This window comes from Cygnus atratus, chromosome 19, assembly GCF_013377495.2.
Source record: "Cygnus atratus isolate AKBS03 ecotype Queensland, Australia chromosome 19, CAtr_DNAZoo_HiC_assembly, whole genome shotgun sequence".
Lineage (NCBI taxonomy): Eukaryota > Metazoa > Chordata > Aves > Anseriformes > Anatidae > Cygnus > Cygnus atratus.
This window is the reverse complement of record NC_066380.1, coordinates 1,087,442-1,106,239: the sequence shown is the minus strand read 5'-3', so window position 1 is coordinate 1,106,239 and position 18,798 is coordinate 1,087,442. Positions and strand designations below refer to the sequence as shown.

General features: G+C 37.4%; 1 protein-coding gene across 21 annotated transcripts in view; it reads left to right on the top strand.

Moving 5' to 3' along the window:
• GAPVD1 (GTPase activating protein and VPS9 domains 1) overlaps positions 1 to 18,730 on the top strand; it is a 32,844-nt gene extending 14,114 nt beyond the window's left edge. For 7 of the 21 annotated variants that reach the window (XM_035555401.2, XM_035555397.2, XM_035555393.1 and 4 more), the window contains 20 exons: positions 317 to 477; positions 1,394 to 1,523; positions 2,385 to 2,510; positions 3,346 to 3,519; positions 3,821 to 3,961; positions 4,542 to 4,676; positions 5,260 to 5,379; positions 5,933 to 6,010; positions 6,135 to 6,508; positions 7,037 to 7,124; positions 7,737 to 7,817; positions 8,477 to 8,599; positions 9,054 to 9,183; positions 9,587 to 9,696; positions 10,047 to 10,206; positions 10,676 to 10,863; positions 12,237 to 12,450; positions 13,038 to 13,110; positions 13,880 to 14,077; positions 14,819 to 18,730. In XM_035555401.2, the coding sequence (XP_035411294.1) occupies positions 317 to 477; positions 1,394 to 1,523; positions 2,385 to 2,510; positions 3,346 to 3,519; positions 3,821 to 3,961; positions 4,542 to 4,676; positions 5,260 to 5,379; positions 5,933 to 6,010; positions 6,135 to 6,508; positions 7,037 to 7,124; positions 7,737 to 7,817; positions 8,477 to 8,599; positions 9,054 to 9,183; positions 9,587 to 9,696; positions 10,047 to 10,206; positions 10,676 to 10,863; positions 12,237 to 12,450; positions 13,038 to 13,110; positions 13,880 to 14,077; positions 14,819 to 14,959 (2,945 nt within the window). In that variant the 3' untranslated portion in view covers positions 14,960 to 18,730. The remainder of the gene's footprint in view (positions 1 to 316; positions 478 to 1,393; positions 1,524 to 2,384; positions 2,511 to 3,345; positions 3,520 to 3,820; positions 3,962 to 4,541; positions 4,677 to 5,259; positions 5,380 to 5,932; positions 6,011 to 6,134; positions 6,509 to 7,036; positions 7,125 to 7,736; positions 7,818 to 8,476; positions 8,600 to 9,053; positions 9,184 to 9,586; positions 9,697 to 10,046; positions 10,207 to 10,675; positions 10,864 to 12,236; positions 12,451 to 13,037; positions 13,111 to 13,879; positions 14,078 to 14,818) is intronic. The other 14 variants (XM_035555407.2, XM_035555410.2, XM_035555406.2 and 11 more) reach the window with 3 other exon arrangements.
• Positions 18,731 to 18,798: the final 68 nt, after the last annotated feature.

Here is an 18,798-nt window from a genome sequence, read left to right as displayed (position 1 = left end):
TGTCAAAACTCTGGACCCTTTAAAGTTACTGAAATTTGTGCTAATCTTTGGTGTAAAAATTTGTGCAGGTAAACAGGATGTGACATACGTTGTTTCTCTCAATTTTTATGTTATGTCCTTTTTCACAGTTCAGTACTCAATGTTAAACACTGGTTCCATCTCTCAAATTCTATTAAGACTTGGCATTTTATAAATTTATTAGTATGCATGTTATTAATTTGAAACATTGCAGTTCTGTATCTCCATTGTATTGTCTTTTTTTCTCCCTAAACAAGGAACAGCTTTCTAATGTTGATATTTCAAAACACTTTCTTAGCAACTCGTAGCAGAAGTAGATCAAATATTCTGATGGATCAGCATGGGGATCACGAAGGATCCTCGCAGGAGACTATCCCAGAAGTTCAGCCGGAAGAAGTGCTGGTGATTTCTTTGGGAACAGGTCCACAGATTACTCCAGGAATGATGTCAGAAAATGAGGTATGCAAAATCTATTACAGCTTAGATATTTTGAAAAATACAGCCTCTGTGTTCTTTAATAGCAGAACAATGAAGTTGTGGTGCTTAAATTCAGATAATACATTCAAAACAGTGATTAAAATCTTCACTTGTTTGTTTGTTTTACTGAACTTGGGTATTTTAGCTTTCCAATTTCCACGTGTTAGAAGTTTTTTCTCCTCCCTTAGCATATCTGCAAGTTGTGAAAAACAGTATATTAACACAGGAAAAATGAGGCTGGCAGTTTTATGAAGAGGCTTTGTCATCTAACATGCTTAACAAACTGGGGCTGTTTCTTCTGAGCGTGAATAAATTAATTCTATTACCTCCCTGTGTGCTTTGTCCTCTGCATCAAGTGACGTATGTGAATAACAGCACAGGAACGCTGATCCTGATGTTTTTGGCAGCTCAGACTTGAATCACACAAGCCCAGCTTCTTGTGAGGGTGGAGCTGTGGTCACGTTGCCATGAATGGCTTCAAAATATGTCACTTAGGTCAAGGCTGGTTTTCTAGCCTGTTCTTTCATCAGGCATAGAACAGCATTCTGCTTTCATCTTCGCTGCTTTGCTTGATAGTTGGGATTATCTCCTTCTGCAGCCTTGTGTAACCATCAGTTTCCATATTACATCAGACTGATGGAGTAAGGAGGGAGCTGGTGGGCCTGCTATTACCAGGGTTTGCCCTATGTTCATATCTTGGTTACCTTACATTCCCTCCAGGCTCTAACTTTGGAGATAAATGTGGTTTTTTCAAATGGAATGTTAGGAGTTTGATTGTACCATTGACATCTAGAAAAAAAAGTACAAAAAGCATGTGCAAGTTTTTGTTCACTGTGTAATTATCTGGAAAATAGATTATGTTAAGAAAGTCTTGTTTATTTCCCCCCCAACTCTCCAGGTCTTAAACATGCAGCTCGCAGATGGCGGACAAGGAGATGTCCCTGTTGATGAAAACAAACTCCATGGTAAACCTGATAAAACCTTGCGCTTTTCCCTCTGCAGTGATAATCTGGAAGGAATATCTGAAGGTGAAGGGTTACTTAAGTCTTGAAGAAGCTTTGTCACTTTTTTTCCCCTTATCTGTAAAAGAAACTTCTGTTAAATATAGAATGTCATCTCTGCTGTTTTAAAGATCAAGCTAAGAGCTTGTCTTTTCTGTTAGCCATTCAAAGAAAAAAGTCTGGAACTGAACTTTGACCTGCAAAGGCATAACTTAGTCTGAGAATTATGACCAAAAACAGTAAGTGTATTTAGAAGAAGAAAACAGCGTTTTTGTTGTTGTTGTTTTTTTAATTAAATGCACAACTAATTATTAAAGATAATCTAACTTTCCTCTAACCTTAGAGTTCTCAGACTTTTTTTTTTCATAATGTTTTAATAAACTATTACATATCTCGGAATGGTTTCTGGACTCAGGACAACTCCTTTATATTAACCTCAGACACAACAAAGCAGAAGTTTATCTGTGGTGTCGAAGAGGTCTGTACAAATTATTTAGTGTGCTTTATTTTTTATAACTTCTGTAATGTAGTTCTTGCTCTCTTTCTTCTCAAATAAACAATAATTAAATAAAAGACAAAGGCTTTATTGACTTTCAGTTGAAGTATGGCAATGGTGAGATTCTAGATATCTCTGGTAACCTATTTGTAGGTTATGATAGTCAGTATGGTCCTTCATACATGTGAAGTATAAATCATAGTGCAGATTAAGAATCTACGGAGTAGGGATCAAGAGTAGCAAAACACTTTGTTCATCAGTTCAGTATTTTGTATTGGAACAACTACTTAATTTCTCTTAATTGTTGTTGTTAATTGTGTCCTGGATTGTTAATCCTGTATATTTGGAAACTGTTATTCAAATTAGATTTATGGTAAAATGTATTTTCACAGGTCCTTCAAATCGCTCCAACTCTGTATCATCTTTGGATTTAGAAGGAGAGTCTGTATCAGAGCTTGGTGCAGGCCCCTCTGGGAGCAATGGTGTTGAAGCCCTGCAGCTGTTAGAGCATGAACAAGGCAGGTGCTAATTCTCTGAAACAAGTGCATGAGGTGCTGTAGATGCTAAAGCCAAAGTTCTGTGGAAAAAGGTTGAGAAATTTACTCGTTTGGGGAAAAAATAAGGAAATGTTCACCCTGTGCAATCAGTCTTGCATTTATTTCTGTGGCGTTTTTGTTTTTCCTCCTAGAAGTATTTCTTGTAGTCCACAGGAAAAGAAAATTGCATGGAATTTTGAGACTTAAATCCTTTATAGGAAACTGCTTGTAAAGTTTTGTTTGATACTTAATTTCCCTTTAAGGGAATAAGGTGGTCTAGCTTGGAGTAGTCTTAAAGCAGCTGAATAGCTTTCTGTTTAACATAAATTTGTGAAACACTGGAACGGGTTGCCCAGAGAGGTTTTGGAGCCTCCAACCTTGGCAATTTTCAAAACATGACCATGAGCAACCTGCTGTAATTGACCATGTTTTGAACAGGGGGTTTGGACTTGAATGATCTCTGGAGGTCCCTTCCAGCTTCAACAATTCTGTGTTAAGTTTTTTATTGGAATTGTATAGGTTTCTTGGTAATGTGTTAAATTTTATCCATTACTTTATCTGTCAGTTTGGTTGATAGGTCACCATGTGTTTTTTAAGATTCTTCTTACATCTCAGATGTACTTAAACATTGCTTTCAGGGAGCATCTCTTGAATTGTATAATAGTGCTTTACAGGCCTTACTTATAAACACTGTCTTATGTGACAGAATTAGTGTTTGTGCTTTTTTTTTTCCCCTTTAATGTACTCTTACAGATTTTCAATTAGAAGTAATCAGAGAAGCCTTTCAAAAAATTCAGAACTTTTTATTTTTATATAGCCACAACTCAGGATAATCTTGATGACAAGCTCCGTAAATTTGAAATCCGTGATATGATGGGGTTGACTGATGACAGAGATATATCAGAAACTGTCAGCGAAACTTGGAGTACAGATGTCTTGGGTAGCGACTTTGATCCAAATATTGATGAAGACCATTTGCAAGAAATTGCAGGTAACTCAGTCGTGCATCTGGTATGTTAAAATGCTTCATGCTTGCTGTGAAATGGTGAAGCTCCAGAACCCTTCTCTCTTTCTAAATAGGTGTTTTCATTGATTAAAGTGGAGCTGCTCTGTAGGAGGATTTTGTGTGCGTGACTTGTATTGTGTTTGGTTGCCCATTTTTATCTTTGTAACATTGTCTTTCATTATTAGTTTATTAAGGACACTTACAAGAGAAAAATAAGAACACGTTATGTTAGACTTATCTTCAGAAAGTATACATCTAGTTATACATTTCTGCTTTACTTTTGCAGGTGCAGCTGCAGAGAACATGCTAGGCAGCTTGCTGTGTTTACCAGGTTCAGGATCTGTGTTGCTTGATCCTTGCACAGGTTCAACCATATCAGAAACCACAAGCGAGGCCTGGAGTGTGGAAGTATTACCAAGTGACTCAGGTCAGAATTACGTAGCTTGTATTTATTACTTTAGTGTGAACCAGAGGCATATAATTCAAAGCAACAACCTCTTCCTCTGTTTCCTCAAGAAACTCTTGTTGTAAGCTTAAGTTAATATTTGTGAATACTTCTGGTATTAGAAGGATGTATTATTCCTAGGCAGAGAGAAGATAAAAAGTGTTGTAAGACTTACTGATACTTAATAAATTCTTAAGGGCTGAAAAAGGAGAGAAGGGAATGCAAAGCAAAATTGTTTGCTCTTTTTTATAGTGATGTTTAGTAGTGCTATATTTGATCACGATTTACTTTGGTTGTTTTGGCTGTATACTGTTGTCTCTAAGTAATACAATACTTAAACTGATAAGAACTTGTCAAAATGCCTATGCAAATAGGGCATTGCTATCTGTGCAGAGTCCTGCCTTCTATGTATGGAGAAAACTTGCTGAAGTGGTTCAGTTAGCTTAAAAATTAATATTCCAAATCAAGCCTCACACTCTTCTTTTTGTATGTGAATTTTAAGGGAGCCTAGCATTGAGTAATGATGCTTTTTCTCTCTTCTCTATGTTGTCTCCCTTTGTAGAGGCCCCAGACCTAAAACAGGAAGAAAGACTGCAAGAACTGGAAAGCTGTTCTGGGCTGGGTAGCACATCTGATGACACAGATGTAAGGGAGGTCAGCTCTCGACCCAGTACACCAGGCCTCAGCGTTGTATCAGGTGTGTTTAATTGTGTCTGAAAACACATTGGTATATTAGAACATAGTCAGCATCTGCTCTGCTGCATTTGCTTTAGTTTCATGAGAAAAAAATTATGTATAACTTTTTGTACTCATTCTGGGATTTTCAAAGCCATAATTCTTTATTTAACTTAGAAAATAAAAAAAAAAAGTAGCAATGCATAGAATACTGTGTGGTACAGTAGTAATGGTTAGTAGTGGAGCATTGATTTAGAGGAAACTCCTAACTTTCTTGTATTTAGTTTATTATCATAACTTTAAGTAAATCGGCATACATGTACTTAGTTAGAGTTCCTAGTTTTCCACAAAGTATTTATCAGAGTGAAATATCTTTCTAATGCACGTTTTCAAAGTGTATTCGTGGGTATGTTAAAACCATTGAATATGTAAAGCAGAAATATAAAATCTTATTTTACAGTTATGGAAATTTGGAATGCTTTTAAGTGCTGCTGTCAGTTAGAATTTGATTATTGCATTGTTCACCAAACATTTTAACAGCTTCAGGATTTTACATCCTTTTTGTCTGGAAGAGTATTTAAGGTGCTTCTTTTGTTATATGTAAGGTATTAGTGCAACATCTGAAGATATTCCTAATAAGATTGAGGATCTCAGGTCTGAATGTAGCTCTGACTTTGGGGGAAAAGATTCTGTGACAAGTCCTGACATGGATGAAACAGCCCATGGTAAGTAAGATACCAGTAAATGAGAAGTAAAAACTCTGATAACTGAGGTCTCACAACATTAGTAAAAGTGATGTATTTATAGTGGATATTGAGAATCCCCAAATTTTTACGTTGTAGTAGGAACACAGTAGAAGCTTAGAGAATACTCCTTCTCTCCTAGTTTTTTCCCTGTTTCAAAGATCTGGTGGCTGAGAAGTTCAGTATTTTCCTTATTTCTAGCATTGTATTTGTTTGGCAAAGAGATGCTGGTATTTTATAGCACTAGAGCTTGATCCTTCGATCTAAGATTGCCTTTTGCTAATTCTGTTCGATTGCATTGATTGTTTTCTTGCACTTCGGAATTGGTCTGCTCCTCAAGATTTTCCCCATTTTTGTGGTGCAGTTCTTTGATCATTTGGGCACATTAGACAGGAATCTTTCCGTATCAGAATATCTTTAATAATTTTTTAGAACATAAGTTCTGTGAACTGTTAGTGAGGGCTGTTTTTTCAATGTCCCTTACATGCACGTGGTTCTTTGAACAATGCTAACTTTTTTTTAACCTGTGTTTCAGGGGCTAGTCAGTTGACATCTCCTCCTTCTCAGACAGATTCTTTGCTTGCATTGTTTGACCCTCTGTCATCAAATGAGGGTAAGCGGTAAAGAATAAGCTTTGTTAATAAAAATTGCCATTCAATACTTCTATGTTAGTATCAGCTAATTTGGATGAATATTAACAGAAATGTGTGTGGCTTCTTTTATGTTTATTACCTCAGGTGTATCAGCTGTAGTAAGGCCTAAAGTACACTATGCAAGACCATCTCACCCACCACCAGATCCACCGATTTTGGAAGGAGCTATGGGAGGTAATGAGGCCCGATTGCCAAACTTTGGGTCTCACGCTTTAATTCCAACTGATCTAGAAGCGTTCAAGCAGAGGCATTCTTACCCAGAAAGGCTAGTCCGCAGCAGGAGTTCAGATATAGTGTCATCAGTTCGGAGACCTATGAGCGATCCTGGGTGGAACAGACGTCCTGGTAACGAGGAGAGGGAACTTCCAATGCCAACCACCAACACTGGGACAGCCGTTCTGGTGGCTGCATCTCAGTCGTCGTCTTCATCTCCCAGTAAAGACTCCTCTAGGGGAGAGGTGAGGTTCCTGTTTATCATTTTGTGTTGTTGTTTGTTTTTTTTCCTACCGTGCCCACTATAATTATGCTTCTCATGCCAGAAAGCTGTTAGTAAATGTTTTTAACCAAGGAATTACAATGTATTGTGGGTACTTCTTAAAAATTGGCCAATGATTTGCAAAACTGAAACTACAGGCGTTCAGATTGACTTAAACCTATCTGTTTCCTCTTAAATTTACTGGATAAGCTTTACTTGACTTGGTAGGACTTCAGAAATAGTTCTGTTGTATTGTTAAAATGGAAAATGCTGCAGCTTCCTGAAAAGCAATTGATTAAAAAAAATAAATTATTTTCACAGCATTTGTGTTGTATTCTTGGCTGTCCTCCTCAGGAGGGGTATTTCTAACTTAACCTGCTCTGGCTTTCTGTACTCTGCCATAGTTCTGTTTTTACAGTTGATAAAGCATAACCTGTAGCTGTTGAGGAGAAATTCTGTCTTTACACGTGATGTGGTAATGTACTAAAATACATATTCCATCCCTCTACAGATTGAAGAGCGAAAAGACAGTGATGATGAGAAGTCTGACAGAAACAAGCCATGGTGGAGAAAACGTTTTGTGTCTGCCATGCCCAAAGGTAGGATCATGTCTGTCTGGTTTTGGTGCTTTAGCACATGATGCCTTTTTATTTTATCTTTAGTCACTTCCATAGAATTTTTTACTGTTTCATAACATAATCCTCACAGCATCAATGTGTGACTATAAATAACAATATCAGTGTTTTAATATTGCTTTATTTGGTCTTCTGTTTCACAATGTATTGTCTTTACATCTTCCCTCTGGACTTAATAATGGGAAGGAGTTGCCAGAAAAGATTCTTGTCATTACAACCAATATTTGAGTTATGACTGTTGGCTAAATTAAAGTACAAATTAAAAATAAATAGAAATGGAAAGCAACATGACTCCTAATAATTTCACAGAATGTACTGGAAGGCAAAGCCGTTTTTAAAAAAAAAAAAAAAAAAAAAAAAAAAAAAAAAGGAGCGCTCTGCCTGGCTCTTGGTAGTATTTTTGTTAACGGTAGAGCTTACTGCATATGGTGATAATACAGTTTAGCTCCACCTCACAGATAGGCTTTTGATGATGTTTATTTGGTGACAAATTTCCTCGTTAGTCATTTTCTTAAAGTTTCTTCAGTCTGGATTTTATCTCAGCATAGTCCCTGATAAGCTACCTTGCATTTTCAGCTCCAATTCCATTTAGAAAGAAAGAAAAACAGGAAAAAGACAAAGATGACATGGTGCCTGACAGATACTCAACACTTCAAGGTATGTGAATAATATCATCATAGAAATTTTTGCTTGTAACATCCCTTTTAAAATTCCAGAGTGCCCATTAGGTGTCCAATACCAGAAAGAAATGCACTATTATAGTTAATGTTCACAACTGGCTTTCTGAATAAGAAAGTGGATAAAGACTTGTTTCCTTGAAGACTGATTTTTAAATTGTCATGATGCTTCTGTCAATAGTACTGGAACCTTGGCTCAAGTCTTTTTTTTTTTTTTTTTTTTTTGTCTCCATTAAAAAGCTTGCGTCCTTATCATAGCTGAGCTGTAAGGCTAGCTGCAGACGCATTCCTGTGATAATTTCTTCAGTGCTAAATTTAAACATAATTTGGACCTGGGTGTTGAGTTTTCTATTTGCCTAGTCATTTCTAGAAGTCTTCAAATAGACAAGAACTGTTTGTGTATACAGTATAAATATGCCAAGGATTTGACTTCATTTGCTCGCTTTCATTGCACTTTATTTTTTTTCCTGCTTTTGCTTCAGACCTCATAAATGTATTTGAATTGTGGTTTTATGCAACACAAGCAGCTATTTGTTTTGGCTAAGGCAGAGTCCAGATGCGTGGGTCTAAATTTTTGTATTTAGCTTTCAGTTGTCACAATATAAGGTTAACTCCTTTTGTTTTTAATGGTCTTTTCAGATGATCCCAGCCCAAGGCTCAGTGCACAGGCGCAAGCTGCAGAAGATATTCTGGATAAATACAGGAATGCAATTAAGCGAACCAGTCCTAGTGAAGGAGCTTTAGTAAACTATGACAGTGGAGGTGAGAACCTGGCTTTTATAGTCATCACTGACATAGTTTTTCCTCCTTAAAGATAAAAAACACTTCAGTGTTCTAGACAAATGTTAGTGCTAACACCTGAACAATGTGAGCTTTAAAACAGGAACGTTTTCTCATATAACCTGTAGAGTAGTTTGTTTGAGAATTAAATTAGTATTCCCAAGGGCAGCTCTTCTATGTTGCCGTTGAGGTGGCTGTTTAAAAAAAGCAAACTGGCAAGAGATGTGCTATTAACAAACGGATACTGAAGAAGTATATTGTCTTTGAAAACTGTTGCAATTTCTTCTTAGTAACTTGCAGATTGCGTATTATTCAATATAGGTCTTCCACTTATTCAGAACAAGTTATTTTATTTGCTGTCTTTGTTTCTCCTAGAGTATTAGTCTAGGTTCTTCTTCGGACTCCTTCACTCATGTGTAACTTTTTATTTTCATAGAGACTACAGGGGATGGTGAGAGCGTGCATGACTCTCCACGTGATGAGGCTTTGCAAAACATGTCTGCAGATGATCTACCAGACTCTGCAAGTCAAGTAGCCCAGCCACAAAGTTCTGCTTTCTCCTATAGGTAAACACATTTGCGAGTTTAATCGTAACCACAAAGCAGAAGTAAAAGCTGAAGCCATGTGATTGATTCCCACAAATATCAGTGTGGATAATGGTGTCTTCCTTAATTGTATATTTCTATGTGCTTTTAGTTTTGAGCATCTCAGACTGTTCTATTTCCACTGAGGTACTGAGGGATGTTGTAATTTGAGAGGAGAGAGCAATTCATTGGAAAAATTCATGTGAAACTGGTCTAGGTGGTATATCAAAAGAACTGATACTCGAAAGTCTTGACAACATAGGTGTATTAAAATTATGTTAAATAACACTTAGTAAGTTTAAAATAAAACAACAAAAACAAAAAACATAGACTGCTTAATGAAGAAGCTGTGTTTGCATTTAAAAAAATACTTTTCCTCTTTAAGGGATGCAAAGAAGAAATTGAGGTTGGCTCTTTGTTCAGCAGATTCTGTTGCCTTTCCAATGTTGACACATTCAACAAGGAATGGTCTACCAGATCACACAGACCCTGAAGGTAAATTTTCTTTATGCATTCCAATGTTTTGTACTGTATTCATCTCCTCTTTTCTGCTGTCTAATGACGCCTGTACTGCAGGTTATAGGTTTATTTGCAGACAGGTCAATCTGTCTTCTTGTCTGGTCCTCTTCACATTTCAGAATAATTCTAAATAGTAAGTAAGGTAGTGATATGAAAACTTACCCCTTGATACCTGGGAAGTTCAGAAATACTTAACACTCATTGCGTCATGTACAGAAGTTTTGGTTTAAACTGCTGCATGCGTGTCTCCCATATTCAAGAGCGTTGTTCCATTTTCATTATGCCTACATCCTTTTCCGTAATAATTTTACTTTTTTCTTTATTAGATAATGAAATAGTGTGCTTCTTGAAAGTTCAGCTAGCTGAAGCTATTAACCTTCAAGACAAGAACTTGATGGCCCAGCTGCAAGAAACAATGCGATGTGTAAGCCGCTTTGATAACAGGACCTGTCGAAAGCTGCTGGCCTCTATTGCAGAGGACTATAGGTTTGTTCTGTATCTCATTATTAGTGGGTTTATGAATTCATATACTTACTCACTAACAGATTGGAAAGATCCATTTTGATTTAAATTGTACTTTACCAAATCAAGTATTATATTTCTGCTTTCCCACAAAATGATGAAATTGTCTCCTATTTCTGGGAATGGCTTAAAGTTTGGACCTTAAGTCAGTTCAGGTAGAAATAAACTTGAATTAAATCAGTTTGTGGCTAAGGTTCAGCTCTTAACACACAAAAGAGGCAGTTTAGAATTTGCTTTAGTCTTGCATTCTGGAGTGCTGCAAGGGCAGTGAATTCAAGCAGAGAAGTCTGTGTAAGACTGAATTTCCTAATTCAGGTGTTACTTTGTTTTAAAAACAGCAGGTTGGAGATTATTCTTGCACTACAGCTCAACAGTTTATAAAGCTATTATTTTCTATCTTCTCTGTGAATCTAATGTAGAACACTTCTTTTAGGAAAAGAGCTCCATATATCGCTTATTTAACTCGGTGTCGCCAAGGTCTGCAAACAACACAAGCACACTTGGAAAGGCTGTTGCAAAGAGTTTTGCGAGATAAAGAAGTGGCCAACAGATACTTCACTACAGTATGTGTGAGGTTACTGCTCGAGAGCAAAGAAAAGAAAATAAGGGAGTTTATTCAAGGTAAGATTAATGCAGACTGTGGATTGTTTATATTCCTTCACTCTGTATTTATGTACCGTCTTGGGTTAATATTTTAAAGTATAACTTCTGATCTGAGGAGTGGATTCCTAAAACAGTCTTCATTTCAGCTAGTGAATTAATGGCTCAAATGTACAGACTACTGTGATTCAACATTGTGTTGTGTCAGCTAAGCTGTGGTAACTGTCTGTGTTTTTCATGGGCTAGAATGAAAGTAATTTCACCTCACCTGGCCTTAAAAGTGATGCTAAGTCATATTATCTAGCATCTGCTCCAAGCAAGAACACTGTTAAGCAATTAAGATCAACTGACTAATTATGAAATGATAAATTAAGTTGCAGCATTTAGTCATCAGTACAGATCCTGTAGTTGTATCTTAGAAGATGTGGAGAACAGTAGTAATTTGAATGAGATGAATCAAAGATACAAAAATGTCATAGCATAAGGAATATAGGCACAGGAAGACAACTCTCAAAACAGGGCCTCTTAGAACAAACTATTTCTGTTATATATGCACATACCTGACTTAATGAAGCACATAAGAAATTTGGAGTCAGTTCTTGTTCCTGGAGCAGATAGTGCTGTATATTAAATCTGTCTGAATAGGCTGGTATTAGTATAAGAATTTATATCTACCGGGATTCAATTCTGGTAACAAGATTCAGTGACCCAGAAAAGGAGTTAAGCCCTTTCATTGGACAGAAAGAAGGCAGCTATTTCTGGATGATCTAAAAGAGAAATTGGCAACTGTGGCATTTAGGCTGCTGGCAGATGTGAGTGGCAGTTGTCTTCTGATCCAGAATGCTATAAATACGATGCTGATGAATGGCCAGTGATTTGGTCACGCTGCATTAACTTGGCTGCATCACTCGTTCTGTATTTTGTAGATAAATGTGAACGTTGCAACTATGCATACTTAATAAAGGTAGGGGTAGAAAATAGTACACACGGGTTTTCTTGATTTTATTTATTTTTCCCTCTCCCTGACAACTTTGTGTGCACTCATTCCAACCAGTTCTAGTGATTGTTCTGTGTTATCTCTGTGGGTGGCGAGAAAGAAAGTACAAGAATTGGTACTGCAGAGGAAGTGATTGATACATTATCAAGTATTTTGACTGTATGCTTTGCTAAATATGGTCTATATGCTTTTCCTTTAATTCCTTTGCTTAATTCAGGTGTTCTTGCCTGAATTTCCCTGACCAGGGTGTGGGCAAAACAGAGCCCCAGTGTTGCCTAGCGAGAAGTCTGAAATGTATTCTGAGCTCTTCTTTCCAGAAAAATTTCTAGGAAATGTTTTTGTTTGTTTGTTTGTTTTTTAAACTTTAACTGAATGTGCTTTTTTTGCTTTTTATCAGATTTCCAGAAACTTACGGCAGCAGATGATAAAACAGCCCAAGTTGAAGATTTTCTTCAGTTCTTATATGGGGCGATGGCTCAGGATGCCATATGGCAGAATGCCAGTGAAGAACAGCTTCAGGATGCACAATTAGCTATAGAGCGCAGTGTGATGAATCGCATTTTCAAGCTTGCATTCTACCCTAATCAGGATGGAGATATTTTGCGTGACCAGTAAGTTACTGCAATTTGAAGTACCTGGTTTCTCTTTTGCAGTTGGTGCAGAAGGAGGCTCTGCGGTCTTCATGTGACAAACTTGATTGTCGTAAGGCCATCATGCCATACAAACTTGTTTCCTTTTAGAACATTTTGTACAAAACCAAAGAAGTACTTTAGCATCACATGCAAAAGTTTGTGTTTGCAGCAAACAGCTAGAATGAAATAAAATTTTAAGTATACTGACTTGAGATACAGACTTTCAGCTCTGCAGGTGTGTATGCTGAGAATAATTGAAATCTGCTTCCGGACTTGCTCTTTCCATTTTCTGTTTTAGTACAGCACTCTCCATGCATTTAGGTGTTTTGCTGCTTTTTAGAACGTGTTTTTTGAATGCTTTACTGGCTGCATAGTTGAACTTGATTGTATGGCAAAATCCTGCGTGTCACTTACTGACCTAATGTCCATTAGCTGGGACCACCGTGATATACATTCCTGAAGATCTTTCTTACAGTATACCAAACCTGAAACTAGTGGGAAACCCCAGGGGACTACTGGCTGGCTGCTGCTTACCTCTTACTCTTATTTTTTGTGTTTGTTTTTAGGGTCCTTCATGAACATATACAAAGGCTATCTAAAGTAGTGACTGCAAACCACAAAGCACTTCAGATACCTGAGGTAACAACTTCTCCTTTCCTTTGCTTTGTGCGCTGAGGTTCTTGGGTTTTGATTTTGGTGTTTATGATGAGGGGAGGATTGTTTTGCTTTACATCTAGAAACATTGTTTTTCTATCTGTGCCAGCTGTAATCCCCTGCAGGAAAAACACTGCGCCAATACTAAGATGCAGTAACTTTCTGATAGTTTTCTTCAAAAGACAAGACTTCAACCCTTTATATTTCTAATGTGATTCATAGGCTATAGCTGTGGTTTGCAGTTATCAAGTTAGCTTTCAGAACTAGCCATCATTAACAGAACCTTGACACATCTCTGAATTTGCACAGCATTTTCAATTTTCTCATGGTTAATAAGGTAAGTAAAAGCAGTTTGGTAGGCTTAAGAAGTCTGCGAGAGGCTGAATGTTTGCAGCCTTCCTAGTTCAGTGCTTGAGCTGTGTGACTCCAAACAGTGAGCATTCATAAAGCTGCTCATAGGGAAGACAGAGACATACAGCTCTACCTTCTTTCAAAATAGTGTACTGGAGAAGGCAGTAATAAGTACAGGCTAATTATGTTAATTGCACATACAGCATTGTCTCCTTGTAGTTTTTCATTATAATACAGCAGGAAGCGACCTTTTTTCTGAGTGTAATGCAACCATCTTGACCTAGAGCTTCCTGCTAGTCTGGAGCCTTGCTCCTGCCTGCAAGTCTGTGGTACCTCAGATCCTTTGTGGCGCACATTAGTAGCTTGGACAAATGAGAACAGGCAATGTGTTTCTTTTTCCTAGGTATATCTCCGGGAGGCACCATGGCCATCTGCACAGTCTGAAATCCGCACAATAAGCGCTTACAAAACCCCCCGAGACAAAGTACAGTGTATCCTGCGAATGTGTTCAACAATCATGAACCTGCTTAGTCTGGCAAATGAAGATTCAGTACCTGGGGCAGATGATTTTGTTCCTGTTCTGGTCTTTGTTCTCATAAAGGTGAGTTCTTCTGCAAAGATCACACAAACTTCAATTAATTCTTTAATAAGCAAGCACACATTAGGAAGAAAAATAATTCATTTGGGTAACCGGGAGCATGCTAAACTTAAAACAAACAAACAAACAAACAAATTCAGCATGTTTAAATAGAAACATCAGAAATGTGATCACAGTTACGGTTTTTGAATCCAAGCAAACTTTGCTAGTTGGAACCAAGGAAATTGGGGCCAGGCATTGTTGGAGTGATGCTGATGGTTCTTTTTTGTAGTTGTTGTTTTGGGCGGTGTTTTTTTTTTTTTGTGTCCATCAGCCTCTGTTATCTGTGCATGCTTAATGTTGTCCTCTTCGACAACCAAGGTCCACATTAGTAATGACTTGCATTTTTTTGAAGCATGAGGGTTTGGAGAATGGTCTGTGATGTATAAAATTCTAAAATAATAGGCTATTCCATGTGTTGAAATCTGTGATGGCTTTTATAGATTCTGCCTTTGTTGTTCTTTCTCTTGGCCTGTTAGTTGTTTTTCCTTGTTGGAAAAATGCTCCTTTCACCAAGTCAGATGTCTTCTGAGGATGTGAAAAGGGGGTGGTCTGGATAAGCAGTCACTATCCTACAGATGTATTGCATAATCACGTACATATTTGTGAGGATCACTGCAGAAATAGAATTGTACTACTATGTATCTTACAATTCTCTACAGTTTGTTTGCAAAGCTAACTATCTTTTTCTTCTTTAACCCTCAGGCAAATCCACCTTGCTTGCTGTCCACTGTTCAGTACATTAGTAGTTTCTATGCCAACTGTTTATCTGGAGAAGAATCTTACTGGTGGATGCAGTTCACAGCAGCAGTTGAATTCATTAAGACTATTGATGATCGCAAGTAACTCAAACAGCACATACACGGGCAGACTGTTAGCAGAAGAGTCTATAAGAATGTACAACAGCTGCAAAAGCTAAGAAGAAACTTTCCTTGTATATAATATTGTACAGAATTGCGGCATTTTAAAACACACCTTTACTAATCAAATTAATTTAACAGGTTTTCCTCTTCTCTTTTGGTTGCGTTTTTCTCCCCTGTAGATACTGGCACTGTAAAAGGGACCACGGTTTTCAGGTATTTTGGAATCTCAAAATATGCAGAAAAGTCTCCATGTTTTTTTTCATCACCCCTTTTCCTGAATTCTCACTCACGTGAATAATTCACTTCATTTCTAATGGAATACTGAAACAAGAAGAATCAGGGCAACCACTTAGTATACTTTCTAGCTTAATACACCTTTTATTAATAAAACACCAGCCACACTGCAAGTTTGTAGTAGGTGACATTAGTTACCAATTGTATTTCACCTAAATTTAAAATCTGAGAGGACAATGTAAATATTATATAACTATATTTAATGCATTGCAGTTATCTTTGGACTCATTATCCTTTAAATAAACAAGCAAAAGCCTCTCTGACCTCTAACAGGTTGTTAAGCACTGTGTTTTGGTAAATGAAAGGACTTTCTCAAAAGGAGAGATCTCAAGATTAAAAAAGGACAAACTAAACTATTTATTCAAATGTAATTACTGAAATTTCTGAAACTGGAATTTATAATAGACAGGGCTTAATTGATAGCTAAACGCTTTTTGGCTAGGGCATTAGGGTGTTATAAAGGTTTGAATATATAGAGGAGAGGGACTGTAAGTTACAATAGATAAGTCTAATATAAAAAGGAGTAATAATACCTTACTGTAATATTTTTTTCTGAAATATTGTGTATACTGTACAAACCCCAAACAGAGATCCTTAACAAAACCTTGGGCTGTAATATATATTTTGATTAGTGACGTTAAATACATATGCCAGGGGTTTCAGTGAATGTTTTTACTAAATGTTCTTCATGTTGTCTGCTATGCAGCAGTGCAAGTTTTACTGTTCATATAAAATATTTTAAAATATAACACTGTTCTTTATGAAACATATCATGACATCAGGTCAGGGTGTTTTATAGATTTCTCACCCCACCTTTCCCTTAAACTGGTAATTATGAATTCAAAGACGTTTTTATGCACAACACCCCATAAATTTTTCATGAATGAAATGGTCTGAGTGATGGCCAGTGGTTGTCACCTGTATATAAGCAATTGCTGTTCTTTTTTGGTTAGAATTACGCTGAAAAAGGACAGTGAGCGTTTAACTTTTTCATGTCAGTATTATTCCTTGCTCTTCCTGGAGTGTTCGGTGCACTTCTGACAGAGGGATGTGTTAAGACTTGGTGTCTGTGACCGGTAAAGGAAACAAAATCTTTCTCAACATTCTTTACAAAATATGTTCTTTTTGTTGTTGTTGTTTTGCTTTTTTTGTTGGGTTTTGTGTGCGTGTTTGTGTGTGTGCATTTTGATGATTAAAACCTGTAAGGAACTAGTACTTAAAATCACTTGGTTAACTGAAATTAGAACAATTTATGTAAAGTATCAAGTGCTTGATTTGGCTGTGCTGCTTGTCAAGGCATAATTAAAGAAATTTTCTAGGGCTCTATATGTAATTCAGTATAGCATTTTTGCCAAGCTAATCACAGGTGAAAGAGTGGAATGGTAACTTTTTTTTTTAATAGTCTTTCTCCTTTATTAGAGACTTGATTGTGTGGAGGAGCAACACTCAATAGAAATGGAATTCTTCTGATCTGCCTTACTGTGGAAACTCAGTGTGTGTACCACTGCAACATTCTGGTTATTTAGCCTTGATGGGTTTTTGGTGCTGAACATGTAACTTAATATTGCAAGCACAGCCCTGACTGATAACACACAGCAGTGAAGCACAAATATGCCCTCGAAAAAGATATGGCCAGATCATATCTAAAAGCAATATAAATTTATTTATATTGAAGTGTCCTATAATACGTAATTATTACTTGAATATCTGAGATGTTAAGACCAGTGTATGAAAATTCTTTTACTCCTGAAGTTTGGGTTTTAGTTGAGGATAATATTTGATCCTTAAATCAGTCTTGTTCTAAATCTTACTAGTTTAAAAGATGGCACAACGACACCTAAGCTGGTGATGACCCCGTGCATTGCATCCCGTTTGCAAGCTTGGCAAACAGAGTTTGATCATCATCATCTGGTCTTTCAGATTTGCTTTCCTTCATGGAAGTGGCAAGAACCATTTTCTTCATTATTTTTATTAATTTGCTTTTCTGTGTAGAAAAATGATTAGAAGAACTGGAGTAATTTTTTAAAAACATTTTTAAACCAGGAAGTGTTTCGGTGAGCCCCAGATTAGCTGAGAGTATGCATTGCAAGATGGTCCTTTGCCTTTTTTTTTACCTGCTCTGAAAGTCCATTATATAGTATTGCTAGGTGTAGTTAGAGAATTAGGCTTTCCAAAGAATTAAAAACCTTGTAATGTCATCTTAATATTTTCCCCTGGTGTCCCATAACATTTTGTTTTAAAATGATAAATTACGTGTATAGGAAGTGATGTTGTTAGATTTTGGTGTGCAATAGTAAATGTGAAAAGAGTGCATAAAGGACCAAAAGTAACAGAACTGTTGCCAAAAGGTGCCAGCCAACCACGTACACCTGTTTCTGTAAACTTGGTGCTTTCTGTTAAAATTACTTCAACCACTGAAGAATGAATGGAACACCCTGAGGGAAAGGGGCTGGGGGGAGGTCATTAGCAGTAAGTAGATTGCATTCATGGACTTGGGGTTTGGTCATTGACTTCAGCATTGGGTGTTAGCGTGTCTGGAGAAACTGCCAAATTAAACAATGACTACGCCTGTTAATTTTTGCAAAGGTGGTGTTTTCCTTTTTTGGGGGGTAGCAGAGTGAAAGAAAAGGGCTGGTTCTTTCATCCCCAGGAGATTCCTTTTTTGCTCCTAACTCTACAGGAGTTTTCTCTTTAAGGCTTTTTTTAGATCCTCTTTAAGGAGAATTGGAATGTGTATGACCTATTAATCATTTAGGTTTAAAGGTTTTTGTTTTAAAGACCTTATATTACCAAATGCTGAATGTAACTGCCATAAATTTCAGGAAAAAAAGCCACTATCGTGATCCCCTTTCCTGTAGGTGGGTTTCTGGCGAGCACAGTGTTGGTTTGTATCCCTTGAAAACATCGGTGTTCTGTAAGCAAAATTCCAGCAGAGGTTTGAGAACTCACCGCCGCGGTAGAGCCGAGTGGCGTGTAGGGGAAGGCTGGTGGGCCGGAGAAGGAGCAGCAGGAGAAGGCAGACCTGTTTAGCCGCAAAGCTTCAAGCAAGTGAAGCATGTGTGTGTGAAATCGAGTGTAACGTATGTGGCCGTGCTGCTGTACCCACTGCACAGCCTGAGGCTGGCAGCATGACGGGAGAGCTGGAGCAGCAGGCAAACGGCGGACAAGGAGGGGGAAGGATGCTCTGATTCGGGTAACAGCTGGTAACCTGGTTGAGCCTGTACTACTTGAGAATTAATCTCTGCTGCGTTAGTAATGTGTGTTCTGTACCTTTTAATTGTGCTTTACCTCTATTTAAAAGCTTTGTACTGCCTCTCCTCTTTGAGACTGGTAAAGCCTTTATAAATCTAAATTAATGAGCTTGCACAATCTTGTACACAGGAAACCCATCTTGTCTCTAACATGGTTATTAATGTACTGTTCTGTAAAAAACTGATTAAAAGGAGAGCAGTTTACCTGACCAGGCTTCCTCTTTCTGCATCGCTCCCCGGAGCAGCGGCAGTGCCGCAGGTGCCATCGCACGAGGAC